The sequence below is a fragment of the Syngnathus typhle genome, linkage group LG19 (assembly GCF_033458585.1).
Source record: "Syngnathus typhle isolate RoL2023-S1 ecotype Sweden linkage group LG19, RoL_Styp_1.0, whole genome shotgun sequence".
NCBI classification, from domain to species: Eukaryota; Metazoa; Chordata; class Actinopteri; order Syngnathiformes; family Syngnathidae; genus Syngnathus; species Syngnathus typhle.
Genome location: NC_083756.1, coordinates 7,592,490 through 7,619,999, shown reverse-complemented (window position 1 = coordinate 7,619,999; position 27,510 = coordinate 7,592,490). Strand labels below are relative to the sequence as shown.

Here is a 27,510-nt window from a genome sequence, read left to right as displayed (position 1 = left end):
TACTTTGGTCCTTTGAATACAATAAATGTTTGGAACACGCAATTAAATCAAAACATTCCCGTGAAAACAAAGAAAATCTGGAGTGTCAAAGAGGAAACGATTCGATCAAACCGACCAATCTCGCGCGATTACGTTTTCTGTTGCTTCATGGAGTGGCGGCTTGCCATTGGACAAGGGGCGGCAGTGACGGCCAATCAGAACGTGGCAGCTCAGACAAGTTGCAGATAGAGTGCCGTGATTAGCCGAGTGCTCATTAGCTTGTTCGAAACCACAACGGTAAAAGATTACCTGCAGTCATAAATTGGGATTGACCCAGGCTCTCCATATTTTATATTAGAACCATTACAAAATTGTCAAATTAACTGTTAGTACGAAGCCAACCGTCTTTGGACGATGAGGAAGACTGCTTTACTGCTCATTCTGCTACTCGGCGTCGCTCAATTGATGGCCATTGAAGATGGTGAGTTTAAAAACACCAGACTCGAAGTATTCCTTTGCATTATGTAATGCTCTGACTTCACGTTAAATGCACTCATTTAAAAATGATGTTAACAAGCTAACGTTGATAGTTAAGCTGCAAAACTTTAGCTTGTTCTGTGAGGTGGGTAGAAGAGACAGCATTGGATCGTGGTTTGTTTTCGTGACGTCACATTACAAAATGATCATGTTTGCTGTCTCTGCCATGTTTCGGCTTCAGAAGAATACGAGGAGCATGATGATGAGGAGGTCGACGAAGATGATGATGATGATGATGACGACACAGAAGTCAAAGAGGAGAATGGAGTGCTGGTTCTAACCGATGACAACTTCGATACTTTCATGGAGGGCAAAGACACCGTGCTCATTGAGTTCTATGCTCCATGGTAGCCTTTCCATTTTATTTTCTGGATAAATAATTATATATAAAAAGGAGTTGGTGCCAAAGCCTTGGCATTGTCATTCTCTGCCGCATGTACACATGGTTATTTTCCTTCATCAAATCTTAAGTCATGGATTTTGTTCTTTGTGCAGGTGCGGCCACTGCAAACAGTTTGCGCCAGAGTACGAGAATATCGCGCAGATCCTGAAGGAGAACCAGCCTCCTATCCCAGTGGCTAAAGTGGATGCCACAGAGGCAAAGGACTTGGGGAGCAGGTTTGAGGTGTCGGGCTATCCTACCATCAAGATCTTTAAAAAAGGCGAGGCCATTGACTATGATGGCGACCGAACAGAGAAGGGTAAGGGAGATGCGCTAAATGTTAATTCATTTGTGTCCCAATTATGTATGTTAAGACAACTATTCGGAGGTAATCTAATTTACAGGATAGTTAGACATGCTTATGTTGTACTGTATCATTGATTGTGTGTGCAGCATAGATAGCTCAACGCAATTAGTATTCGATCGGAAAGTGTGTTGTTGTGCCAGGAATGCTAGCTTATGTGTGTTACCAATGGATGACTTTTGAATGGACACTTCAGTCTTGCTCTGACTTTGTTTTGCCTGTAGCTATTGTGGCCCGTGTCCAAGAGATTTCTCAATCTGGCTGGAAGCCCCCACCTGAAGCCACGCTGGTGCTGACCAAGGACAACTTTGATGAGACGGTCAACAATGCCGACATCATCCTAGTGGAGTTCTACGCTCCATGGTAAGGATCCAGGGGTCTCGCACCTTTTCTCTGTGAGGGCCTGGTTTTGGGTTTTGCATATAACACGCATCTAGGAAAGGGAATAACTAAAAATTGCCGTCACTTGTGTATTGTGCACCTTCTAGGTGTGGACACTGTAAGCGCTTGGCACCTGAATACGAGAAGGCAGCCAAGGAGTTAAGCCAGCGCTCGCCGCCCATCCCCCTCGCCAAAGTTGATGCCACCGCAGAGTCCGACGTTGCCTCCCGCTTTGATGTCACCGGCTACCCCACCCTTAAGATCTTCAGGAAGGGCAAAATGTTCGACTACAACGGGCCCAGAGAAAAGCACGGTACGCGGCGCGGCGTTCATGCTTTACGGCCAACCCGTTAGCTTTGCGCTTACTTGCTGCTTTGTGATTTCCGCAGGCATTGTGGACTACATGAGGGAGCAGGCGGGGCCTCCCTCCAAGCAGGTGCAGGCTGCCAAACAAGTGCAGGAGCTACTGAAAGACGGCGACGACGCCATCATTGTTGCCGTCTTCTCCAGTGAGGAAGATGCAGCGTACGAGACTTACATCGAGGCTTGTAAGTCAAACCCAAATTGTTGATTGCCTTAAGGGAATGTCTTTTTTTTCCGCCCCTATTTGTCTGATGCACTCTTGTCTGCATGGCAGGTCATTCGCTCAGGGAAGATTTCACCTTCCGTCACACCTTCAGCTCCGACGTGGCCAAGCTGCTCAAAGCGTCGCCTGGCCAGGTGGTCATCACTCAGGCAGAAAGGTTCCGCTCCAAATATGAGCCAGCATCACACACTCTTGTACTCAAGGTAATGACCCCCACCTAAACACACGCATCTAAGTCAGAATAATTTTAGTCACTGGCTATTGAATTCTTTACATCTCCTAAAGCTGTCTCCAGAATAAAGTTATGTTTTTTTTTTTCCCTGCCAGGACTCCACTTCAGCGTCAGATGTGCAAGAGTTCTTCAAGAAGCACGTGACCCCTTTGGTGGGCCACAGAAAGCCAAGCAATGACGCCAAGCGCTACACAAAGAGGCCACTCGTGATTGTGTACTACGAAGTTGACTTTAGCTTTGACTTCAAGAAAGGTATTTGTGTTGCCTGCGCTAGTAATCAATGTGGCACAACATTTAAACCAGCATGGTGCATGTTTAGCCACACAGTTCTGGAGGTCCAAGGTGTTGGAGGTGGCCAAGGACTTCCCTGAGTACACGTTTGCCATCGCTGATGAGGAAGACTATGCAGATGAGCTGAAGACTTTGGGCCTGGGTGATAGCGGCGAGGACGTCAATGTTGGTATTCTGGCGGACGGTGGGAAAAGGTTCGCCATGGAGCCTGATGACTTTGACTCTGATGTGCTGAGGGAATTTATTATGGCTTTCAAAAAGGGTAAGTTTTTTTTTTTTGTGTATGATTAACATAACAGTGTTTTGTAACAGATCACATGCATGTTTTTCAACAGGGAAGCTGAAGCCCATCATCAAGTCCCAGCCTGTGCCCAAGAACAACAAAGGGCCAGTGAAGGTTGTGGTGGGAAAAACCTTCGATGAAATCGTTATGGACACCCAAAACGATGTCCTTATCGAGTTTTACGCTCCTTGGTGTGGACACTGTAAAAAACTGGAGCCAGAGTTTTTGGCCTTGGGCAAGAAGTACAAAGGTGAGAAGAACTTGGTGATCGCCAAGATGGACGTCACCGCTAACGACATTCCAGACGACAAGTACAAAGTGGAGGGTTTCCCCACAATCTATTTTGCCCCGAGCAATAGCAAACACAATCCTGTGAAGTTTGAAGGAGGCGACAGAACAGTGGACGCCTTCAGTAAATTTTTAGAAGAACATGCCACAAAGTTGTCAAGCACAAAAGACGAGCTTTGAAAAGATCACGTATGGACTCAAACTGTGCCGCCATAGTCCCAACTAGCGGCTCAGGAACACGTGGGAAGGTGAAGGGAACCAAGCATCAGTGTCAACTGTTACTGAGTTGCTATGATTAGAGTTCATCCATCATTTTAGTTCATTCATGTTCATTTTTTTGTTTTTCCTGCTTTCTGAAAAGCATGTGGGTTCTGAGTTTTTAAATAAAACAAAACAATGTCTTTGTTGGCCAACACTCTAACGTGGCTCATTTTAATTGTAGCATAAAAAGCAAATGTTACAAATGTTTTAATCACATTTGAAAAGCACTTGTGTTTGATTGTTACAAGACAAAAGCATTTCTTCGTGGCATATTGCGCAATCATTTGGCAAGGTTACTGTTTAGGAAAGTGCATCATGCATTAGGAACTAAGCTATTCTAATAACGACAAATAGAAATGATGCAGATCCTGATGCTACTTGTTCGGATAAAGGCACTTATCGAAGCGTGGTACTCGGAACGGTTAAGAAAACTCCTGACTGAAGCGTTGGTGGAAGGCACTGATTTTTTGCAGCACAATCTTTAATTTCTCAGTCGGTGGTAGGATGGTCATCCTGGACAGAGGAAGAAAAGAAGGTTGATTACTGTTGGTTGTTTTGTTTTTAACTCCAGCTGTCAATGCGCTTACCTGAAATGGAAAGTTCCCTCTCTCTGCCCGAAGCCGCTACCTGGCACAAGGCAGATGCCCTCTTCTTCCAATAGCCTCATGCAGTAATACATGTCAGGCACGAGACCTTCTTCCTGTCAAGTCACCATTGTGCTCAGTTAAAAAAAAAAAAAAGGTTGGAGTTTAAACCAATGTACACACCTTGGCCTTGTCCATTGCCCTCTGAGGTAGAGTGATGCGGGGGAACGTGTACATGGCGCCTTGCACAGGGTTACATGTGATACCGGGTACTGCGTTGAACATCTCCTCAGTCATCCTTGCCTTTTCTGCCAAGGCGTCCAACACTGCAGTACGTTCCTGAACAAACATTTCAATATGTGAGAATACACTTCACATCAAACAGTATGTAATTGGAGCAGCTATGAGTATTTTTCAACCTGACAATGTTGCATTATTGCAGTGCTTCTCAATTATTTTCTGTTACGCCCCCCCCCTAGCAAGAAGAAAACTATTCGCGCCCGCCCTCCCCACCGTGACTATCCTAACTTGTCTTGTAAGTCGTAAAATGTTGCACTGTCGCAAACGTGACAGAAGTAACAATGAGAGCGCCACTGCCCCCTGCTGTAGTAAACGCGCAATTACACTTTATTCTGGTACTGCCAAAAAAAAAGCCTGGTCCCCAGGGTCACACGCGCCCCCCCAGGAATAGCACCGCGCCCCCCAAGGGGGGTGCGCCCCACTATTTGAGAAGCACTGGCCTAGGTGACTGATTCACAATTTGGTTTTGTCTGATATCAGAGATTAAATAAAGAAAACCAACTGGCTGATTTGTTTTAATTGAGAGGAAAAAAAAACATCAAAAGCATTTCACTAGGTGACCAGGAGATGGCGACAGCGTGGCATCTGAAGACCATGGATTGTTTGTTCTGCTATAGCCTAGGTGACTGATTCACAATTTGGTTTTGTCTGATATCAGATATTAAATAAAGAAAGCCAACTGGCTGATTGATTTGTTTTAATTGAGAGGGAAAAAAAGCAGCAAAAGCATTTCACTAGCTGACCAGGAGATGGCGACAGCGTGGCATCTGAAGACCATGGATTGTTTGTTCTGCTATAGCCTAGGTGACTGATTCACAATTTGGTTTTGTCTGATAATAGATATTAAATAAAGAAAACCAACTGGCTAATTGATTTGTTTTAATTGAGAGAAAAAAAAACATCAGCAAAAGCATTTCACTAACTGACCAGGAGATGGCGACAGCGCGGCATCTGAAGACCATGGATCGTTCTGCTATGCCGGTTTAAAAAAAAAAAAAAAACGTAATTAGCTAGGGGTCAAAGGTCAAAGTTTACGGTTCAAAGTTCACCCAGGGGTCAAAGGTCGGTTCAAAGTTCACGGGGTCATGTGCACATTTTTGATTTTTAACTAGAGTGGAAAGTTCAGGGTTCAAAGGTCACCCAGGGGTCACCACGGGGTCACCACGGGGTCACCGCGGGGCCACGGGGTCACCGCGGGGTCACCGCGGGTTCAAAGTTCAGGGTTCACTTTTTTTTTTTTTTTTTTTTTTTTAGGTTAACCTTTATTTAACCCAGTGCTTCTCAATTATTTTCTGTTACGCCCCCCCCTAGCAAGAAGAAAACTATTCGCGCCCCCCCTCCCCACCGTGACTATCCTAACTTGTCTTGTAAGTCGTAAAATGTTGCACTGTCGCAAACGTGACAGAAGTAACAATGAGAGCGCCACTGCCCCCTGCTGTAGTAAACGCGCAATTACACTTTATTATAGTACTGCCAAAAAAAAAGCCTGTTCCCCAGGGTCACACGCGCCCCCCCAGGAATAGCACCGCCCTCACCCCCACTTTCTGATTGGCTGTTTGATCTGTGACGTCACTAGGACACTCCTTGAGAAGCACTGCATTATTGGAAGTTTGGGCCTGATACATATTGTATTGACTTTGTCTCCCTCTTGTGGTCAATGTTGGCATGAGCTGAGTGAGTGATCATACTAAAACAATGTATGAGGGAACGTTATCAAAAAGATTTTTACACCTTCAAAATTGTATTGGTTAAACAAAATCCAATGACCACCCCGCAGTCTAAGGCCCAATAAGTCTGCCTTTACACAAATAACACCACTGAAAACTTCAACGGCAGCTGTAGAACTCGTTTTGTTTGCCAAGTGCGCCCTCTAAAGGATATTGGCAGTAGTACACGTACCATAACTGCAGTTGAAAAGTTGACCTTTCCTAGAAAGGTTTCATTTAAAAGCTAGTAGCATGTCTATATTTTTTTGTTGGTGTGTATATTCAGACCTTCATGAAAGTGTTGTAAGAGGGCTCATCAGGCTGAGGAGGATTCACCACCAAGTCAAGGAGAGCTTGCCCAGGGACGGGAGGACATAGCCGCACTGAAACCAGTTTTAGAAGTTGAACCTTCACCTCCGGGTCCATATTAACTACCTCCATATAGCCTCCACGGAACCCACACCTGATGGCCACAAACACATTGAACTAATCAACATGTGAATCAACTAAAAAATGTTGTACGGCAACAACGTTTGTTGCAAATGTCTGCTGACTCACTCTCCCATGTAGCATTTTGAGGTAGAATGGAAGGAGGCCAACTCTACAGTACTCGAGTACTCTGGTCCCATCTCAAAGAGAACTTTCTTAAAGGAGTGAAACTTGCAGCCTTCAGCATACACGTTATCTTGATAGACCTAAAAAAAATATGTTAATCAAATGTGCATAAACTCTATCGTGTCATGATCCTAATTACTTCATCAGCCATGAGGAAGAGGCGCTCTTCTTTTGCCAAACGAATCACGTCTTCAATGCACTGCCTGCTCTGGACCTGACCTGCAAAATGCCATCGCCAGACATCACAAGGAGCTCACCCTCAATGGAAGTGTGAAGTACTAAAAATGTCACCAGTGGGGTTCCCGGGGTTGATGATGCAGAGCACACGGGGATTACAGTGCTCCCTCGCCGCTTGGAGGGACCTTCTCAACTCCGCCACGTCCAGGCTCCAACACTTGCCCTCATCCAAGTAGTAATATATCTGCACCGCACCCAGTTCGGCGAGGGTGGCCGAGTACAGAGGATACTGGGGGATGGAGATCATCACCCCCGTACGGGTGCGACCCTCGCCGCTCACCATCAACTTCAGCATGGTCTGCCAGGTGACGAATGAAGAAGGGAGATGTTTGCAAACCCAAACGCTGTGTGTTATTATTTGGAATGTTGTAGGGTGTCAAGTGTCCCAATACTTTTGTCCACAATTGTGTACTGAGCAGGGAATAAACTGGTAGAGCGAAGAGAGACGAGCAAAGTACATCAGAGTATATCATTAACGAGAGTGCAAGTGGAATGATGGCGGCTGTGAAGAAATCCCATCAAGCAGATGACCTCATACCACGATGGCGTCGCTGGCCCCAGTGGAAAGGAAGATGTTGTCCGGACTGGACGGGATCCCGCCGTCTCTCTTCTCGATGTAGCGTGCCACATCCTGACGAATGCACTCGATTCCCTGGCTGGCGCTGTACGCGCCTTGAATGAAAATGAATCTTAATGGATCGCTGCTCGTTTATGCTCGTGGAAATGATTGACGCTTGGTTGGGACTCTTCCGACCTATGCTTTGACCTCCGCAAGCCTCGAGAATCCGCCGGGCCCGTTGCTTGGCGTCATCTGGGAATGCGCTGTCCTTTAGGAGCTCCGGATAAGCGCACATTGCCAACACCTGAGCACGAGGAACAAAAGAGGTTTCCATCAAAAGCATATGAAGAGGATTTTGCTCTGATTGTTGCTTTGACGAACCTGTCTTAGAAAAGTGATGGGCTTCTGGCCCATTGCGTGGGCATCGCCGATGTTGGCCTTGATGACTTCAGTGAAAGGTTTCTTGGCGCCCTGCACACAAAATACAACAGGAGACTGAAGCATGATGAAACACAATAAACATTTAGCCTTGTAAAAGAGCTTTGGAATGTCAATTAATGAAGGTGGAAAAAAGACCAACTTTTATGTAGGGTTAGGGTTTCAAACTAGGTTTCAAAGCTAGGGTTAGGGTTTCCAACGAGGGTTTCCAACTACTTTTAGGGTTTCTAAGATTGGGGTTTCTAACTAGGGTTTCAAAGCTAGTGTTAGGGTTTCCGACTAGGGTTTTAAACCAAGGTTTCAATTATGGGTTTAAAGCTAGAGTTAGGGTTTCAAACTAGGGTTAGGGTTTCAAAGTAGGGTTTTATACTAGAGTTAGGGTTTCAAGCTATTATTCATAAGCTAAGTATTTGATCAAAACAATATCAGCTGTCCCACTTTTAATGTCCTTCTTGTGAGCTCTGCTCTGGTTTCTGCGTGTCTGCTTATGGCAGCCAACATGCTGCAGCTGCTGCCGTTTATCAGATGACGCAATGTGACAATGGACTTTGCAAGCGACTTTGACTGGCTGCTGTCCAAATAGACTTTGTCTTAAGTTATATATCTGTCAAAATCATTATTTGACACGCTTACTTGGCAAAGCAGAGAGAGTGAAGATGCTGCTTTCAAGTTTTTGGGAAGCTCCACCAAAATCGCATTGCATAATGCTGAACTTGAAGACGTTTGCTGACCTCAGCCGAACTGGCTTTCATTTTCTGTGCAAAGTTGTGGCAGACCAAATGACTCATCCTGCTTGCCACATTTTGGACATATCTTCTCTGAAAATGACTGATTGATTGGATGCTTGGTGTTTCTTCTTTAGTGGCGGGCTGCACAACAAAGAGGCTGCTGTTCACAGCCGAGGAGGACAGCAGCCACCAGGCCCTGATTACACAACGCAGACCTGTGAAGCAGGCAGGCAGGCAGGCAGGCAGGCAGGCAGGCAGGCAGGCAGGCCAGCTAGCTGCAGGAAACAACGCTGCTTAGTTTACATTTTCGCTACTTCTTACTAAGCATTTTTCCAGGTGGACTGACCTGAGAATGCCAAATATATATATTTTTTTATTGCCTGATTCAATCCGTGCCAAGGGTTAGTCAGGTGACCATCACACCCAAACATGCCAGCACACGCTAAAACCCACACACACCCACACACACACCTCGATTCTGCTGAGCTGCCCTGAAAACTGTTTCCAGTCAGAGATCTGGCAGGAAGTCCTTGCTCAGATTACATCTTCAGCATCCAAACCCTCATGACCGATAAAGAAAAGATCTGTTTTTTTGGGTTTTTTTAAACATGGAAGTAAAATTTGGTGGAAGCTCTATTATCTAACGCCTTTAAATCTGGCAAGCTATTATTTTAAACATTCATTTGTGCGGATTGCTCTCTCCATTTATGCCGTGCATCTGGGTAGCTTCTATCTGGGATGGGCCTAATGCAATTGAAAATGCAGTGCATCCATTAGACATTCTTTACAGCCAGGCTTTTTGTTTTTCTTTCAAGAGCACAAAACAAAAAGTATCAATCCCTGTGTGCGGCTTTCTCTGAAGCTCCTTACGGAGAAAACAAACATTGAACGCTGCTGGGCCTCACAGCCGGACTGTCGTCCAATGAACTCTGCCGGCTGTGGGGAGGAGAGCGCCACGCAAGACAAAAGAGGCCAGAGAACGTTCCCTCACTTCTTATGTAATAACTTTTCGAGATCGAACGCATCCTTCTCCACAACTCTGGCCTCGGCTGTCGAATCAGGCGAAACCACTTAAGTGCACTTTGAGGACAAAAGACTTCAGGGTGTGTTGCATTACGGAAGTTTAAGTATCACCGTAACGCCGACTTAGAGCAGAACACAACGGATCAATATGACCTTAGGAAAATGTAATCGGAGATGTTTATGCACATCTGTACATGATCCAAATCACCCTTTATGGATGGGTATTGTTCCTCAGATGTATTCAAATAAAGAAATGATACGAGCATTACAAATTAATATTTGTTTGATATAAATAATTTCTGGTTATTATATCTGGTATGGCTGAGGAGACTCCACTATCCTGTCGCTATCATAATTGCATACGTTGGAGCTCATGCAGGTACCATGTACTTGTTGATCAAGTTTTGTTGTCTCACCAACAATGCAAATGGTAATTAACCTGTCAACTGTCTTTGAAGGTTTTCTAGCACGTATTTGTTGAAAGCACGTTCAAAAGGAATGTTTGAAACGTCTGAAATGCTTTGAGGAAGGGACAAGTGGACATTGCACATTTTCACCAAGGACACCCATTAGCCTAGGGCCGGCCCTGGTTTTACCTTGTCGCCATAGTAACGAAACGCCATCGCAAACCGAGGACACCCTGCACATTTAGTTTCACGGAGTCGACTTCCTGGTCACATTTACGCAACCAAAAAACATAGCTGATGTTTGCCGATCAATAAAAGAGCGGTTTTAAAACAGCAAGGTCAACAAATGGCTTCTCGTCACACTCAACTTACCGCTTTGAGTTCCTTCTCAAGCTTCACTGCCCGCTGCACGATGGCACCACGAACCGCGTACTCCACTTGCTTGATGTTGGGGTTCATCGTGTCCAAAGTGAGCACCTTCCCCCGAGAGGACGCCACGTTGATTTCCGTCTGAGACATTTTGTGCACGATTTGACGCTACCTGAAGCAAGTGCAACAAAAGATGAGCTGCGTGAAAACAACCGGCCGGCCAAGCATGCGTGCGTGCAACAGGGAGGAAAAGTTGTTTTTACCAGTTGTTCAAAGCAGATCAAGTCGAACGGGGAGAACGACAGCGTAGTGGTCCCTTTCCCCAAATCTTCTTCGCCTCAAGTGGCTATTGAGTCATATTGACGCACGCCTTTGCCCTGTGTCGCGCGCGGTTGGTGGATTTCTCTACAAACTTCAATGAGGGGCGTGACGCATTCACGGCCCGTCGGAAAATAGACTATCTCTGGAGACGCACTTACAGGACACACCATTAGGTACAGTTTCGCACCAAACTGCGGAATGTCGATCCCGAAATGCGTCTTTAGAACATTTATATATGGATTGCTCTTTTGGGTGGGTTTAGGAAGATTCGATTTTTATTACAGGGCAACATTAAGGGCAGAAAATCGTCAAGTCAGATAGCTATAATAAGACAAAATAAAGTCACAGTGGGTTCGTGTCAAAGCAACTGAGGAAAAAGTAGTCACAAGACTGCAATGAGCTTTTAATAAATGTTGTCCTGCATTGTAAGCGCAGTTGAGGCCTGTGAGTGTTGTTAATTAAACACATTGGGATTTAGGATTGACACTCATTTACAAACATTTCTGCAAGGTGAACATTTGCTTGGTGACCTACCTCAGTGTCTGCATTGACAGTAGGTGCAGACACTGGAAAACATCTATATAACAATAAAATACAATACATGAAAAAAAAAAACCCACACACTAACCTTCTGAAAATAAGTCTTGAGTAAAACTTGAAGGAAAGAAATGTGGATTTCTAATGCTCAGAGAGTGAGTTTGCTGTTTTGTACAGAGAATGAACAGATGTCCTGGAAGGGGTGTAGGAAAGACATTTGATCCCGAGACTAAAAACAGTGCGGCGCATGCTTATGGGAAGCATCGTGCAGCGCACAAACTATTCTGCTGACCCGCTGTAAACCATTCTCATCAAAGGTCAAATTGCAAGGATTTGCATCGCACCTCACTCTCCTCAATGGTCAGCAGGCCTTTTGGGATAAGTGAGTGTGATGCGCCACAGTTCTATTTAAGCTTCAAGCCAAGGGTGGGTGTCACCAACATGTGGAAAACAAGACACTGAAACACTCTGGGGACTGGGAAGGTCACTCAACTTTCTCTTCCTGGCCGTGAGGACATCAAAACCAATGAAAATGTATCAACGATTTGTTATTATGAATGGTAAATCAATGAATCAATTGTTACTGCAGCTGTTGGGTAGCTTAAAATGTGAAGATGCTAGTGGCGGCCCTGGGCTGATGTGGCTTCATGCGGTTGGATGTACTGGCAAAATTGGCCTTTGGTTTAAGATTGCCAAAGGAATATTCATTTGATGGGATTACAGCTCTGGTGGACATTCCTGCAGTCAGCATGCCAGCTGCACACTCCCTCAAAACTTTAAGCAGCATCAGAAGAAAAAGCAGAAATAAGACAACACAAGTCCATTTGCCATTTTTTATAAGGAACACATTAGAATGTAATGCTCATTATTTCCCAATAATACATTCACAGAATGTCACTTTAGCCTCCTCTTGCCTACAGCCAATCCTCTATCTATTAAACGGAGGCCTTTGGACTGACTCACTGATATCTGAAACACCACATCATGGTTGATTGATATTTGCACTGCCCAGATTCTTCAAGTATTCCCTTGCTCAATATTTCTCAGCTGGATATGAAAATCACTATAGACATCTGTTTTGTCATGTTCTGTCTAAGTAAGTAAACATTGTGTACATGTGTCTATGCTCATGATAACATAATGACATCTGCTAAGAGTGCAATCCCCATGCGATATGACGTGCAGTTAGAGCTGGTGCACCAAAATGACCTTGATCGTGCATTTCCTTATAGTCCGTTTAGTTCCAATCGAATCCTGACCACTATCATATATCAAATGATAAGTGACTATAATATATGAAGAGCTGCAACGGCAACACCTTGTGAGCATCGCTGCAACTTGGCACAGCTGTGAACGCAATGAAAAGCATTAACTCGATGGCTTGGTAAACCGTTAAAACGCCAAATGGATAAAAACCACAAGCCTGTTATCACATTCCGACAGACAAGGCAATTGAACTGGGGGGGGGGGGGGGGGGAAAGGCATCATAACAAGAAAAATGTGCGATTACATTTTGGTTAAACAAGGCAACAAAAGATGGATGTAATGAGGCATCTTTTTTGTTAAAACATAGACGATACATGCTTTTGATTCTCTCGATTGCAATATCGATTGAAGCAAATAAAAATAAAATGTTGATCAAAAAAAAACAACCCTGCTTGTTATAAATAACATTTGTTTCACCTCCTGTACACGTCAATTAAATCAATGTCAGTGTTCTCATTAACATTTCTTTTGCGGCTCTTCTTTCTGATTCCTCATCGCCTTGGTTAGCATCAAAACTGTATTGACATTCGGTTTCCCTTTCGGGATTTCCAAAGGTACGTTTTGTTCATTATAAAACTCCAGGCTGTATATACGTACTACATGTAAAAAAAAAGAAAAAAAAAAAGACAGCAACATAATGTTTCGTTATGTTTGAAATCTCATGCTATAAAAAGGCTACTTTGCCAACAAGTCTCTTAAATAATAGCATCACGAGTTTAGTCAAACTTTACCCTTTGTCGTGGTGTCCCTGAAAAATGATGTGACGACAAATAGACATTGAGGTGTGGACAAAAAAAAAGATGGTTCTTCAAGGATTTGTTGGGATTGACGATCTCTGGCAGTAATAGTCTTAACCAGTGTAAGCGTCTTAACCAGTGTAAGTAAGTAAACAATTTCAGTTTGGGCTAAAATGTTCCTTTAAAAAAAAATACAGGAGTATTGCTTCAGAGCTTGAAGGTGGCCCGTCATAACGTTCAAATAGTTCCTCCTCGTTTCCCTTTAACATCCCAACACGTGGCATCCGCTTCCCGGACACTAGTCGACCTTTCCGTTTACGTGAGCCACGCCGGATTTGGTCTGGCGTGCCGACTGGAGCACTTTGTAGCAGCCCCGGGCGATCTTGTGCATCCACATGATGTTCATGATGTCCAAGCAGATGCTGGAGCAGATCCATGCCAGGCGCCCGCCGTAGGGCACCAAGTAAAAGGCCTCCGTGCCGTAGACGGCGTACATGCGGCTGTAGTAGACCGGCATGACGGCCACGCGCACCATGAAGAACACGAGGGCCATGGCCACGCCGTTTGCCATGTTGGGTCGGGAGGTCCTCGGGTAACCTAGAACCTCAAAGAACCAGCTGCAACGGTGACAACAACAACACATTCAAGATGCATCACTTGTGTCATTAGTGGATATCATTTTGTGTCCGATCAGCTGTGCTAACCTGAAGCATTAAAGACAGCACGATGAGATTTCAGCAAATAACATTACAATTATTGTTGTCGTCGGCCTTAACTGATTTACTCAAACTGTTTCGGAAGTTGACAACTCTAATCAAAGTCGATAAACTGGCTTTCATAATCATTCATGGTTCATTTGCTTTTATTTGAGAGTAAACCTAACCTTTAAGAGCAAACATTGACGAACCATAAAAAAAAAAAACGCAATTAGCTTAGTTTTTAAAATTTTTCAGTCCAAGTCGTTTTGATTTTTTCATCACTTAACTTTTCCTATTACTTTCTATGGGAAGAAAAGTTTCCCATGTTGGCATATGCTACTTTTTGTACTAAGTTCATTTTATTTGTACTTGTTAATTGCTTTTCCTGGTTCTTTTATCTCAAACAAATTATTTTAGGTTGCATTACCTGACATGTTTCGGGTAATGCAACCTCAAATAATTAGTTTGAGATAAAAGAACCAGGAAAGTGATATGCTACTTTTGTCTGACCCAAAACAACAATGCACCCTTGTTGCATTGGACACTCTACTCGATGGTACGTACCGCTGGTTCACACATGGAGTAGAAAACTCGGCGAGCAGACGGAAGTTAGCAAAATAAGGCAACATGCCATGGCCCTGCAAGGAGAGCAAAGAGAGGAAAACAACGTAGACGTAAAAAGGTACACAAAACAAGACAAGCTCATTTGGGAGGTGCTCACCGCTGACACCATTCAAATTCCCAAATCACATTTCACACTAGACCTACCACAAGCAATCAATAAATATTTGAATCACGTTTAATGGGAATATCATGACAAATGGGGTTAGGCTACATGCTAATTGGTACTTCTCACTAGGATATAAAAAGTATTCCGCTTTAAACGTACTATTACACTACTCCTATTAGCAGCTATTTAATGAGATATCTGTGCACGTTCCGGATGGAAGCGCTAATTGTTCTCCCGTTTATTTGTATGTGCTGCCCTCAAGGGGTGAAAAATTTAACACGCAACCATATCAGGTGCCGTCTGTAGAGGCTATCAAAAAATATGGATGGATACAATTGATCCCCCCCCCCCCCACACACACACATCCATACATACATTCAGCTATGCAGACAAAAATATATCCTTTTTTTTTTTTTTTTTTTTACAGTACATTCATTCTCAACATCTTCATGAAAGATGGAGTGCTTGTAACTACTTTGGAGTACACAATTGCAAGTGGCCAAGAAAAGGAATGACCCCATCAATGAAAATGCAGTATTATCCAATTGTCTATATTTGAATCTCAATAGTGGAGCTAATTGATTCAACACGAATAGGAAACTTACCTGCTTGGCTGAAATAAAAGTGTTATAGACATACGAAGGCTTACAAATCAACATCTGGTTTGTGTACAATAGTTTCCACCTTAGCAGGAGCACGCTAGTACCTCTAGGAACTGGTAAGTCCATACTGTGACTGGGCATCACATCTGCTCAGTGCAACCAAACAGCAATAACAGCAGACAAGACAGGAATAAATAAAATAATAATTAAAAAAAAAAAAAAAAAAAAAAAAAAAGGAGGAGGTCTTTATCTAGATCACAAGCTCCCTCGGCAAACACACACACGCACCATTTTGGTAGTTTTTGCATGAACTGCGTTTACATAAACAAACTTGGTAGACTTTGCACATTGGATTTGAAGAGGGGCGATTAATGTTAAAGGGACAGACAAGAGAGACAGAAAGATTAGCACAACAATAAAATGCCTGAAAACACTGGAAGCAAATATGAAGCGACAAATAGAAACAACGCCAAATGGAGCGTGCATCAAAAAGTATTTTGCTTTCCTATTGGTGCAGGTTAAAACGACAAATTCCGCCGAGTCTTCGTCCCAAGACCTTTGCGATGAAGGACAACAATGAAAACATAAAATGATGCTAACTTTGACGCTTACAGTAAACGTACTTAATGATCCGTGTCGCTAAATGAGATGAATCCATATTTGTCCTTTGGAGTGAACACTCGCACATAAGACACACGCTGGGACGGGAACTAATTAAACTTTGACAACAAATGACAAGTTTGACTGGTTTACCAAAATAGTACAAATGGAGTGGAGACAATTTTGCTTCTCATCACTTGGAGTGATTTTTTTTGTACCAGATGACATGAGTGTCCAGTGACAGTATGGATGTCTCTTAAAACTTCAGTTTGTATTAAGACAAAAATAAGGCTGAGCTTGCCAATGCTCTGCTCACAGGACAGGTCTTTGCATACACACTTTTCCTCCAAAATTGGTGAAAGTGACTTTTTTTTTTTTAACCACGTATTTTTGCTGCTCCCGCGTGGCTACAAATGGAACTCGGGAGTTAAGACGAATGACATCATTAGCAAACAGGGACGCATGCTTTAATTTAACAAGCTGTGCAAGCATCTCCTTGAGGATGAGATGATCTCATTGGAAGTAAACAAATGGATGGAATTACGATGCGAGATCCAGCCACTAACTACAGTCGGTCATTTCAAATTATGTTTCACTCGAAAAACTAGTCTGCAGCACGAGAACTGAAGGCAGAAGACTGAACGCCGTAAACATTTTTTTTTTTTTTTTAAAGGCCAATCACTTAAACACTTAATGTCTTTGCCAATTTTCTCTTGAAAGAAAAAGTGCAAGGAAAAGAGAAAAGCCAGCGCCTGGCACAAAAACAGATATTGCAGATATGCAGCCAGTTGTTAGGTTCAACAGTTTGTTCACATGCACGGTAACAGGAAACCCAAAAAGCCCCGGCGTCGGCATGCAAGGCAGGTGTTGTGCTAAAATTCAAGAGTAGTATATCGAGAAAGGGGTGGGGCCAAGGTCAGTACAACAAACGAAGGACAGAAACTATAAGTGAGGCAGAGGGAGATTGGGAGGGGTCGACAGCCAATACCCTTGTTCAGCATTCCATGCAAAAAATACCATGTAGTCAGTCATTTCCAACACCATTATGCGACAGAGAACTGACGATCTAGACAATTTGAGAGTCAACCAAGAGTGAACAGCAACTGTGCTAACCCAGTGACGCGTTTCCACAACCAATGACGATCATGTTACATAATATTATTAGACTTGTGTTTTTGCGTCGGCTTAGAAGCCTTCAAGGTCTTCTACGTTAACAACTTGCATAAAATGCAAATCATTTATTTCCAACTATCTTCATTTCAAAGTGTGTTATTGACTTTAGTGGATTTCTGTTGGGTTTTTCTTTTTCTGTGATATATTGAATTATTATTATTAATGATCATTTATGAATACATTTTAAAGGCCAGACTACCACTGCTGTTCACCCTCGATCGTCTCTTTCCCATCTTGCCTGCACGTTCTGCTATTGGACAATAGGGCACTCACCAGTACATAGTAGTAAGCATACAACGCTGCCAGATGGTGCACTACAAAAAACTTGTCTCCTATGGCCTTCCAATAGTAAAATATTAGCAACAGATCTGGAAAAGAGGAGGATAAGACGGGGGAGAGAGCAGGGCGGGGACATTAAAAGTATATAAAAGAAAGCATTCATTGATTAAAAAAAAAAAAAGTCATGGTCAATGCATTAGCTGTGAAGCTTCCCTTACCAGATATGAGGTAGCCTGTTGTGATAGCAACATTCGTCTTCACTAGAGTAGGATCTCCCCTGTGGGAAAAGCACATCATGTTCATGATACATTGATATTGAATTGGAACATTTCATATCCTTTTTTAGTGAGTGAGTGCATATTGAAGCCATTTGGGAAAACCTCCTTTCTAGAATGAAAAGTCGATATTTTTGTGTGAAACGACTTTTTCAATCATGTCGTTATTGGGTGTTATGTGGAAATTAATTCATGACGTTTTGGAACAAGGCTGTGACAATAAAATCTGGAAAAAGTGAAGAGATATATTTCTGGAAGCTCTTTCATTAGGAGGAATTTTGAAATAATTACTGGAGTCAGTTTAAAAAACAATTAAAAATGATGCAACAAAACAACACAAAAGAGGAACACCAAAATCATTTTCCAAACACTCTTACCAGACTGGGTCTTCATTGACGGCATCATCAAAGAACAAAATGTAAAGACAGAAGATTCCTACTAACAGTGCGTGAAGAGTCGATACTGTCCTGAAAAAAAATCAAATCAACCCATCATCAATGGTTTGGCTAACAAGAAGTCACACAGCAGAGGGGTGAGCTCCCACGCCACCGTGACATCAGCAATATTGCTGAGTCATAGCGGAACCAGCCGCCTCGGAGCCTGGACCCATCCCTACTAATCATTACATTTTATTTTCCCCTCATAAACCATGTGACCATTTGAATTCCACGAGAGCTATCGTGAGTAATAAAGCGATAAGGAGCGATAATGAAAATGAGCCAATCATGTACGTTGGCAAGAGTGGAATTGTGTTGTATCGCATCCAACCAATCTGCTCAACCATGTCCTCAAAGCGCTCCCAGATCTTTAGCACAGGACGTGTATTCTGCAGTGTTCCCATAAAAGGTTGGAACAAGTGGCGCCTCGAATCAATCCAATAAGGTGAACCTGATAGAAGTTTTGGCTGTTAAGAGCATTTTGTTTTTTCTTGCCACTCACCTGGAGTTCCATTCCACCTTCTGCTTATCGCTGAGACGGAGGAAGCCCGAGGTGACGCGTGCGGACACCCAGGGGCTGGCTTTGTGGAAGAGCCACTGGAAGGTGAAGAAGCTGCTCACCGAGATGGTGAAGATAAGCTGGCTGAATGGGTCCATGGCCACCCGGCTCCACTGTGGAAGACAGTTTGATCAAATGATGGGCAGAATTGCCAGGGAATTTTCCGTGTACTGAACAGAAAGCAAAGCGACTGACGTGTCTTCACGCGTGGCCAGTTGGGTTGTGAAATTCCAAATTGAACCTGCTGTTCACTGTTGTTCAGCCAAATCTTGCTTGGAACATTGAACAACAATTTGGAACATTGTGATGCAATCCAAAAGCCATTATTATTATTATGAGTAACATAATAGATTGTTTTGTAGTATGTTGACAGACAATAGATTTGGAGATAAACACTGAGCAAAAATGTGTGCGATAAGTTGCTTGGTATTTGTTATGACATACAACAAGCACACAATGCTTCCTTCTTGAAAAAAAACAAACAAAACAGATGATTTGAAGAGATACCTGGAGTGTGTTTCTGTAGGATGTGACAAGAGATGAGTTTCCTTTTGTGGTCACCTCCAGATTGCATACTTGGCTAAACTATGCTTCTGTATAAGGTATTATTATGAGAAGCATTTCCTTTCCAGATAAAAGAAAAATTCAAGAGTAGTTTCTAGATTTGGTGTTGCCAGCTTCATGTTCAGACTTAACATTGGGCAAGACGCTTGTGTAAGACGTGCTGATTATTTATTTCACACACAAAAGAATAGAGAGAAATATGTGGTTGAGCAGCATGCAACTCAGACGTTTCCTTGTTTTGCTTGCTTTAAAACGCGCTTGCGTAAGACATGCTGAGGAGAAAACACATTAAGCCCAACTTCCCCTTCAGCATTGCATTCCTTGCACCAGACAACGATTGTTTGGCAGTAACGGTGCTTTCACTTTCAAAAGGCCAAATGGTCGTCTCACGTATGGAGGAGAAATCCTGCGCTTACCTTCCGACTTTCATGAAGACACCCTGCTTGGCTCTCCTGCAGCTGCTAAAGGTTCCCACGGCTGGAAGCGAAGGTGCACGCGTTGCGTAATAGCTCCGGCCATCATATTTGCCCGATGCTGGATAAACAACGCACACGCACAAACGAGCTAAAGAGAAGCTTGGCGCAACGGCCTGGGGAAGCTCCTCGTCAGTGTGTTTATCCACAAATGGTGTTGATGGCTAACGTGCATATTTGCAGCGGTTCCGAGAATGTTTTTTTTTTAGAGGGTTGTTGTGATTGGTGCATGCTTGCTTGTGGTAGGGCCCGCCCCAACTTTGCTCTTTCGGCCTCAAGTTACAGCAGCCTTCTTAAAGCTACACGAAAGAAATGATCATCGGAACTATCGATGTGCATTCGTTCAAAAGAATCGTTCACCGAATCGAAAGTGCTTGATTGTTTAACTTTATTAGTGTAGTTTAATTCTATTCACAGCAAGCGACAACAACGATTAGATTGAACTTGTGCAACTCTGCAAGGAAGAATGGGCAACTATGACCCAATCAAGGTGTGCAAGGTGACTTTTCTTGAAAGGAAAAAATTATTGAAGTTTGAAACTCAGTATCTGCTGCGTCAGTGACAAGTCAATACAAGGAACCTTGGCAAGAACGCGCTTGGTTTGATTTGAATTGAGCTTTCTCGGTTACCGTAGGCAAGCCAGCTCTACCGGTAACAACAAGTCGAGACGTAATAATTTGTAAAGATAATTTAATCCGTGCTTTGAGTTATTTGACGGTTTCCAGGTAGTGGGTAACAGCAAATGGGCAGTTAGTTTCAGTAGTTGTGGTCAAAAGACATAGCAATAAGTGGGTGGTGCAGTACAACATTCTTCCCGCAGAGGGCGCCAATGCTCTATAGTTGAGTATTTATTGCTGTTTCGGTCCTTTTATAGTTTGTTATATTCGGTGTTAACTAAAGTGTTAAAAAGAGGAGAGTGTATCATTAAAGCTGCCAATGAAATAGTTTAACAAAAAGAAAATTTGGTTCTCCTTTTTTCCACCTGAAACAACAAACTGGTCCAGCACTTTGATTTGTCAAATTTGTCATTGCAATAGGTTCAAACCTGGAGCTTTGACTTCAATCCATGCAGCAAGCAGGTACCAGGTCCTTTAGCACCACCTAGTGGACGAAATGGGAAGAGACTGCACACGCTGAAATGAATCGGTCCCAACAATTGTTCATGTATGAAAGTGTGCATGTGTTTCACCAATGAAGGATGCAGGTAGGAGCATCTCTGAACTTCTCTCCAACCGCACTTCGTTGGCCTGAAAGACAAGGGAACTTTGTAACCCATAGAGTGTTACATTTTCAGTCATATTTCGAAACTTGCAGACAAAAAAAAAAGGTCAAGTACTTTAGTCAGTTGTCCTTGAAATAAAAACATGATTTTTTGCCTTGTTTTTTGACTGTAATATTCCAAAATGTATGATATTTAGGGTGATTGCCTTCCACAACATGTTGCTGAAAAGGAACAGAGAGCAATTCCAATTCCTCACTTTTAGTAGGTGTCCACTGGATTGAGTCCTGACGTTTATGTCAAGTTGCCATGGAGCTTCTGGACCTTCTTCAGTCCGACTTTTACAGTCTAGCCCGGAGGGCTTACGAGCGATGACAGCAAGTCCGACCCGTTCACATTGTCCATGCAAAATTCCAGCTCGTGTGCCAACATTACTATCGCAGCTATCACCAGGACAACATGTGGGTTGTGTTAGGTGGAAAGAAACCACATTTGACAGATCTACAGCTGGACGCTGTGTATGGCCGCAAATCTACACTTCACCATCAATGACTCTTAATCACCTTGATGGTGCTGTGATTCCCGCTTCCAGCGCCAGGTTTCACTTTCAGAACATTTGCAAGCAGACAGCCAGGAATTAGATTTGGGATTAAGGTACGTTTGTGTGTGTGAGTGGTTTCACATCAGCTCTCCATCACTGTAATTGGAATGGATGAGTCAACTCCAACGCCGTCTCAGTGTCCGTTCATCAATATGTTGATGCGACCTGTTTACAATATTCAACGACTGCTGCTTCGGTTATTATTATAATTATGCTGTGTGTGTTGTGCATGCATTGGGTTTGAAATTGACTCATTATACTTATTTACCTGTGAGTAAAGCCAGGTGAAGGACATTTTCTTGACAAGAGTGATAGAATATCGCGTAAAAGGCATAGCGAGAGATAATTACATAAGAAGCATATATAAGTGAAAATCTGTCCACATTTTTAAAACCGAAAATATGATTATGGCATTAAAGAAATCTTAAAAATGTGAAGTGAAAGTTAGCTTTTTGAGGGAAACTAAAATCGTATAGCGATCCAAACTTTCAATTTTCTTCAAGACAGTTTCTTGGCATCTTTTCTTGGCTGCAAGTATGTTCATGTTTGGGTAAATTCTGCCTTGAAAAGATTCTACTGCAGGTGTTCATCAGCGCGACAACTCCTTTGCGATGTTTTGTCAATTTCCATCACTCACAGAGACCAGCTGCTCGCACAGATATGTGCTTCCAAACATTTGAACTGCATCTCACAAATTGCAGGTTAACTTAATCTCATTTTACCATTGCGCCATTAAAAAGATGTGAACCGTCTCTTTAATGTGTTCATATGTCGGGACTTTATGTAATAGTTTTTTTTTTTTTATCTAACACAATGAGTTACAAATACTATCGATGCTCTTAAGTCTGAGTAAGTAGTGTATGCAGTGCATGAATGTGAATTAAAGAGTACTGGAACACACGATGAAGGCAAACGTGTTGTCAATAGTTTGGATACTTGCACAAAGGGATGAACGTGGGAAGGTGGAAGTGGATGTGGACAATTGGGAGGAGGTAGATTAGAAACAGGAAGGGGCCAAGGAGTGAGCCCTGGGGAACACCAGAAGAAAATGACGAATGAAGGGGGAAAAAAAACCATGACCATATGTTGAAAATAATCTAAGGGTTGCTCCAAAAATACATTGTTTAAAACACGAATCAACTTCCGCGACTCAAGCTTCTAACCTTGAGAAGCGGCGCTAATTAAAACGAATGAACTTATCTATTGTGGTGCAAAAACAATCGCCCAAGAGTCCCCTTCTCTTGTCAACATGGCTCGTTTCACGGGTGACAAATGGTGAATATGTCACCCCCTTTCACAGCTGGCCCTCACAAGTGCGCAGATGATGAATGCCTTTATTTCCAATTCTTTCTAATGAGTTCCTCTTCCATATTGCAGGCTCATTATGAGAAAGAGGATCTCTGCATTACTGAGAATAATAGGTAATGATAATACCCCGCTAATGACTGTGATAATTGTCCTTTAATGCACATTCTGTGTGCTATTTCTATCCTGCTCATTCTTTTATCTTTTTCTTTATGGGGCAGTAAACGGCCGACATCTACAAAAGTCATTGCTTATCTTAAGAGACACATTGAAGCAAAGTATTCATATTTTGTTGTTATGTCACCCATGTCACCAAATCAGAAAGAGTGTTATGACTTGCCAGATAAAATATTGCGCAACGATGTGCGCTCAGCAGTCTGCAAACTCTCTTTATACACCCGTCGTACTGCGTCGTTATATCACGTCATTAAATATTTGTCATTTGAAAAGAATTTAAATGAATAAAAACATTTGATGGCTTTTTATGGGAAAATATTTAATAGAGGACCTACTTGGAAAATATTAATTTACATTCAAAGATTGGCGCAGGCAATATTGCTTTTATGAATAATGTATACATATTTTAATTTAGTGCTGCTGCCCTTTAAACTGCATATGCGGTGTGAAGATTACAATGCTCCGGATGCTGCCAGTTGTCCCCCACACTCCTAAGTGGCTTTCTTTTTCGATGAATTCAACCATGGCTAGATTTTGCATTTTATTTTCTCTCTCCTTAACACAGACAAACCATAAGACTTTGTCTCCACATATGTGACTGTCCTGTGCAGGCTGCAGCTTCCTCATTTTGACGTTAATTAAATCTCCAAACTGCCCTTGGGGCAGAGACCTCACACCTCCAAACGTTCAATTCCCATGATTGAATTTCATCTCTCTCCGGACCTTAACGTTGCCCACTCCCGAATGGCAATGGAGAGACGCTGTGTACATCACGGGGGCGAAATGGGAGGACACAGAAAAATTCCGATAGGTCGAATTTCAGCATGAACAACAACAAAAAATCAATCAATCAAATAAGACGACCCCCCCGCTTGACTTTTTGAACTGTTGATTTGTTTACATTTGGATTTGATGCATGCCTAGGGGCCGATTTAATGATAAAAAAACCCTCCTTGCTCTTCTTGTTCAAAAACATTAGCATGGCATTTTGTGTATCATTGATGAATTAACCATATAATAATTTGATGCCGATTTGAACATTTCCCCCGGTGGCGCACATACGTCCTCCCAGTCAGGGACGGTTATGATCTCATCGCCCAATCCTTCTTCAACGGAGCGTGACGATGGAAGTAGAGTGCGTGGACTCGTCAAGGCCGTGGCCGGTGCCGCAAAAGGGCCACGGTGAGGCTGAGGGATGACGTGGCGTTATGGCTCCGATGGCTGGCTCACTGACCGTGTTAGCCGAGGATGAGCGATGGCTGCGTGCTTTCACACCTCAAATAGCCTTTGCCATTTTCCTTGTTTTCACTTGCTTCATTCATTCCAATTCTCACTCCTCCTACAACTTTTTTCTCTCCCATTTATCACCTTCAGCACTCCCAGCAGTGTGTGTGTGTGTGAGAGAGAGAGGAAGTGTATTTTACTTGCTGCTATCTGTCAGCAAAGGTCTTGGGTCTCCGGTGTGTGTGTGAGATGACCTCAGGCTTGAAAGTGCTGAGAAGAAGTTGAATGTTGCTTGTTTGGAAGGTTCACGTTGCAGCCCACACCACTTAGTCTACTGTTTATACATTTTTAAATCAAAGATTCTGCACTCCACTGGATGTGATGAAATATTGAGACCAGCCCTCTGAATTTATTGAACAAATCAATTCATTGTTACTCAGACAATTGGGTGTTGAAAGTGGGCTCAAAGTGTCCATTTGGCACACAACAATCTCTTGCACGGATTCCACCTCATCGGTCATGTCGAGTGCGTCTCTCCTGTGCTGAATTGAAAGGGAATAACGAGAGCTGCTCTGATTCCCACAACGGCGCAAACAGCCCTTTGTAACTGCATCCGTCTATGAAAATGCAGAAAGAAAGAAACTACAGTGGGATTATGTCAATAAAAATTTTTTGAGGAGAAAAGATAATGCTCGGAGAAGAAAGTCAATTGACAAAAAAACGTTGTATTAAAGAATGCATGCCACAACATAAACTGACATCACAGGGATTAGTATTCCAATTAACATTGTGCTTTCTAAAGATAAAAGCAGCCTTTCAGCATCTTTCATCATGGCAGTACTTTGAAAATATTTGGTCATTGCTCTGCGTGGACGAGCAAAAACATGTCTTCAAATAGCGAAATGATGAAACACACACAAACACAAGCAGAACAAGGTGAAATTCAGGAGGCAGCCTCAAGATTTTATTGGGTTGCCTGGCAACTTCAGTTAGGTTGCCTCACATCAAAACAAAAAAATCGGAGCAACAACACACACACACACATGAAGCATAGATTCGATTCCATTTTTATGAGGCTTCCTTCCAAGAGAAACAATCATCCATCATTGTGCCTTACGGCTCCTTGAGACACACTGCATTGTTTTTGGGGGGGGGTTGTTTTAAAGATGAAACTTACTCGCTCGCACAGCTGAAAACCGGCTCGGAAACGTAGCCGGAGCACCTTGGGTTACGATTTTGGCCGTGAGCAAATAACACGTCTATTGTGCGGGCGAGCCAAGCACACAGAGAAAGAAAGGCTGAAATTCCTGGAATGAAAAAAAAAAAAAAAAATGGAGGTCAAAGCAAAGTGAGTGGATTTTTCTAACATTTGAAACTGAAATTAGAGTGAATACCAATGTGGCAATTCAGTATTGCATTATTTGCAATGACCTTCTACAACACTACTTGCACAATAAATAGTATGATTATAACAAATATTCTGCCGTTTCAAGAATTGGCGGCGCTAGGAATTTTTTTTGGGGGGGGGCTGTGGGGTCCCAACTAATGGCCACCAACTTCTTCACCTGTTGCTTTCTACCATATTGTTTGTGTTATTAATACCAATCCACATGATTGGCACTTAATTGACTTCAAGCGATTTTGTGGAGTGGTAAAGCCGACCATCCGACTAATCTGCCCAACCCCTGCAGAGCTATTTGCGTTGTCTTATTGCGCGATTTAAGAGGTCTCTTCCCGGTAAAGAGAAAATCTATGCAAATCTGGTTGATGACATAAAACCCCACCTTGCTGTGTTGCCATTATTTTGTGTTCACATCTGTACTTCCTTTGCGTTTCCCACGGCGGGGGAGCGAGTGGGGTGGCTCACCCATGCCTGAGCGCTGCAGGGGAGGCTACTCACATCACAGCACAAAAAGGAAATCCGCACTGAAAATGACCCGATTTGAATTGATATATAAGTATACAGCTTATAGTCAAGCGCGTTGCTTTATTCAACAAAGGAACGTATTAACGGGCTGGTGCTGGTACCGCTGTGCAACACACACACAGAGCTGAGTGTGGAGCCTGACGGTGGTCCATTCACTGAGGGATAAACAGATAATTGAACCGGGGATGTGATGATTAAGGCACACAAAAGGACAAAAACACACTGCTGTCATTCATTTTTACTTCCCCCAGTCTTGATTCAAGTGACTCCAATGTTGATTTGATTTTGGGAAAAAAAAAAAAGAGGAGAGAAGAGTTCAAGGCTGGATTCCAGTGAGTTTGTTGTTTGGACACCCACAGATTCCAACATGGTGTCGGTATCTCAGTGCGCTTTTGAAAAAGGAAAGGAATAAACACAAACAACAGCAACTAATAATGTAGGAGGATTTAAGGAGTAAAGTTCCCTTTTACCGTAATTCTCGGACTATAAGTCGCACCGGAGTACAGGTTGCACCAGCCATAAAATGCCCCAAAAAGTGAAAAAAAAACCCCATATATATGTATATAAGTCGCTCCTGAGTATAAGTCGCCCCCCCACCCAAACTATGAAAAAAACCTGTGACTTATAGTCCGAAAATTACGGTACTCTTTTCTTAGGGATCCATGTTTGTGTCTTGTCAAAAATGAAGAACATTTGTAATTGGCCTTGGGGAAGTTCTGCATTCCACTAGCTGCCTTTTCAACTGGTTAGCTGCAGAAATTCCGCAGTGTGTGGTTAAACTCAATTTTCTTCTTGTATTTATGCCTATTCTATTTTATCTTTTAATGACAGCATAGACTAGTTCGGAAAATTTACATAATATCAATCCGTCAAACTTTTAAAACCATTTATCCTTGAAATATAAACCAAATAAGTCTTGTTGTCATCTCTCATACTTGGATATGTTTGGATTTATTTAGTTAACAAGCCAAGTTTCCCCAAACATTGAAGCTTAAAGTGAAAAAAAAAAAAAGATTTCCAGTGGGAGCCACATTAGGAAAAGCACCTCATATTCTGAGTCATATTTCCAAATCCAACCCATGGGACCACTAGTTGCTCCAGTGGTTGTAGCTGGCTGAGCTGCCCTCCTTGACCACCTGCAGGACAGCTGTGCGCCGCTGCAGCCTGCCACGTCTCCCATATCAGCCGAGGAGAAGCAAGCGCGCATCGTCAACCCACCCACCCACAGATCCACGCGCACACGCTCAACTGATGCG

At 43.0% G+C, this 27,510-nt stretch overlaps 3 protein-coding genes and 1 long non-coding RNA gene across 5 annotated transcripts; 2 read left to right on the top strand and 2 right to left on the bottom strand.

The window, feature by feature from the left end:
• The first annotated feature begins 208 nt into the window (after positions 1-208).
• Positions 209-3,744, top strand: pdia4 (protein disulfide isomerase family A, member 4). The gene is made up of 10 exons (XM_061266309.1): positions 209-460; positions 698-863; positions 1,012-1,217; positions 1,487-1,625; positions 1,751-1,956; positions 2,033-2,191; positions 2,281-2,432; positions 2,557-2,713; positions 2,781-3,014; positions 3,088-3,744. The coding sequence occupies exons 1-10, from the start codon at positions 394-396 to the stop codon at positions 3,501-3,503; spliced, it is 1,902 nt and encodes a 633-aa protein (XP_061122293.1). The 5' UTR covers positions 209-393; the 3' UTR covers positions 3,504-3,744.
• Positions 3,723-10,971, bottom strand: LOC133143978 (alanine aminotransferase 2-like). Of its 2 annotated transcripts, XM_061266310.1 has the most exons (12): positions 10,814-10,971; positions 10,554-10,722; positions 7,967-8,056; positions 7,781-7,889; positions 7,565-7,698; positions 7,081-7,324; positions 6,929-7,008; positions 6,733-6,869; positions 6,463-6,637; positions 4,352-4,507; positions 4,172-4,284; positions 3,723-4,097 (listed from the first exon to the last, which is right to left on the bottom strand). In XM_061266310.1, the coding sequence occupies exons 2-12, from the start codon at positions 10,698-10,700 to the stop codon at positions 4,007-4,009; spliced, it is 1,476 nt and encodes a 491-aa protein (XP_061122294.1). In that variant the 5' UTR covers positions 10,701-10,722; positions 10,814-10,971; the 3' UTR covers positions 3,723-4,006. The 2 variants fall into 2 exon arrangements, with proteins under 2 accessions (XP_061122294.1, XP_061122295.1); XM_061266311.1 differs by lacking the exons at positions 10,554-10,722; positions 10,814-10,971 and adding an exon at positions 9,223-9,261.
• Positions 10,972-12,227: 1,256 nt separating this feature from the next.
• Positions 12,228-19,975, bottom strand: LOC133143979 (TLC domain-containing protein 4-B-like). Its single transcript, XM_061266313.1, has 7 exons — positions 19,745-19,975; positions 18,708-18,877; positions 18,146-18,235; positions 17,712-17,770; positions 17,488-17,582; positions 14,674-14,747; positions 12,228-14,028 (listed from the first exon to the last, which is right to left on the bottom strand). Exons 2-7 carry the CDS (start codon positions 18,860-18,862, stop codon positions 13,710-13,712), a joined length of 792 nt encoding a protein of 263 aa, XP_061122297.1. The 5' UTR covers positions 18,863-18,877; positions 19,745-19,975; the 3' UTR covers positions 12,228-13,709.
• Positions 19,976-20,056: 81 nt separating this feature from the next.
• LOC133143980 (uncharacterized) lies at positions 20,057-21,181 on the top strand. Its single transcript, XR_009710526.1, has 2 exons — positions 20,057-20,291; positions 20,839-21,181. It is a non-coding gene; the product is annotated as an uncharacterized LOC133143980 (long non-coding RNA).
• The last annotated feature ends 6,329 nt before the right edge of the window (positions 21,182-27,510 follow it).

What these genes read in the sequence shown, in the direction of transcription:
- LOC133143979 (XM_061266313.1), bottom strand. Translation starts at nt 18,862, where the DNA reads ATGGACCCATTCAGCCAGCTTATCTTCACCATCTCGGTGAGCAGCTTC. An exon ending in AAGGTGGAATGGAACTCCAG is followed by an intron (nt 18,236 to 18,707) that starts GTGAGTGGCAAG and finishes ATTTTTTTTCAG; the next exon opens with GACAGTATCGACTCTTCACG. An exon ending in ACTCCATGTGTGAACCAGCG is followed by an intron (nt 14,029 to 14,673) that starts GTACGTACCATC and finishes TCACCGTTGCAG; the next exon opens with CTGGTTCTTTGAGGTTCTAG.
- pdia4 (XM_061266309.1), top strand. Translation starts at nt 394, where the DNA reads ATGAGGAAGACTGCTTTACTGCTCATTCTGCTACTCGGCGTCGCTCAA. An exon ending in TGGCGACCGAACAGAGAAGG is followed by an intron (nt 1,218 to 1,486) that starts GTAAGGGAGATG and finishes TTTTGCCTGTAG; the next exon opens with CTATTGTGGCCCGTGTCCAA. An exon ending in CGGGCCCAGAGAAAAGCACG is followed by an intron (nt 1,957 to 2,032) that starts GTACGCGGCGCG and finishes TGATTTCCGCAG; the next exon opens with GCATTGTGGACTACATGAGG.
- LOC133143978 (XM_061266310.1), bottom strand. Translation starts at nt 10,700, where the DNA reads ATGTCTCAGACGGAAATCAACGTGGCGTCCTCTCGGGGGAAGGTGCTC. An exon ending in CAACCCCGGGAACCCCACTG is followed by an intron (nt 7,009 to 7,080) that starts GTGACATTTTTA and finishes GGCATTTTGCAG; the next exon opens with GTCAGGTCCAGAGCAGGCAG. An exon ending in TCAAAATGCTACATGGGAGA is followed by an intron (nt 6,638 to 6,732) that starts GTGAGTCAGCAG and finishes TGTGGCCATCAG; the next exon opens with GTGTGGGTTCCGTGGAGGCT.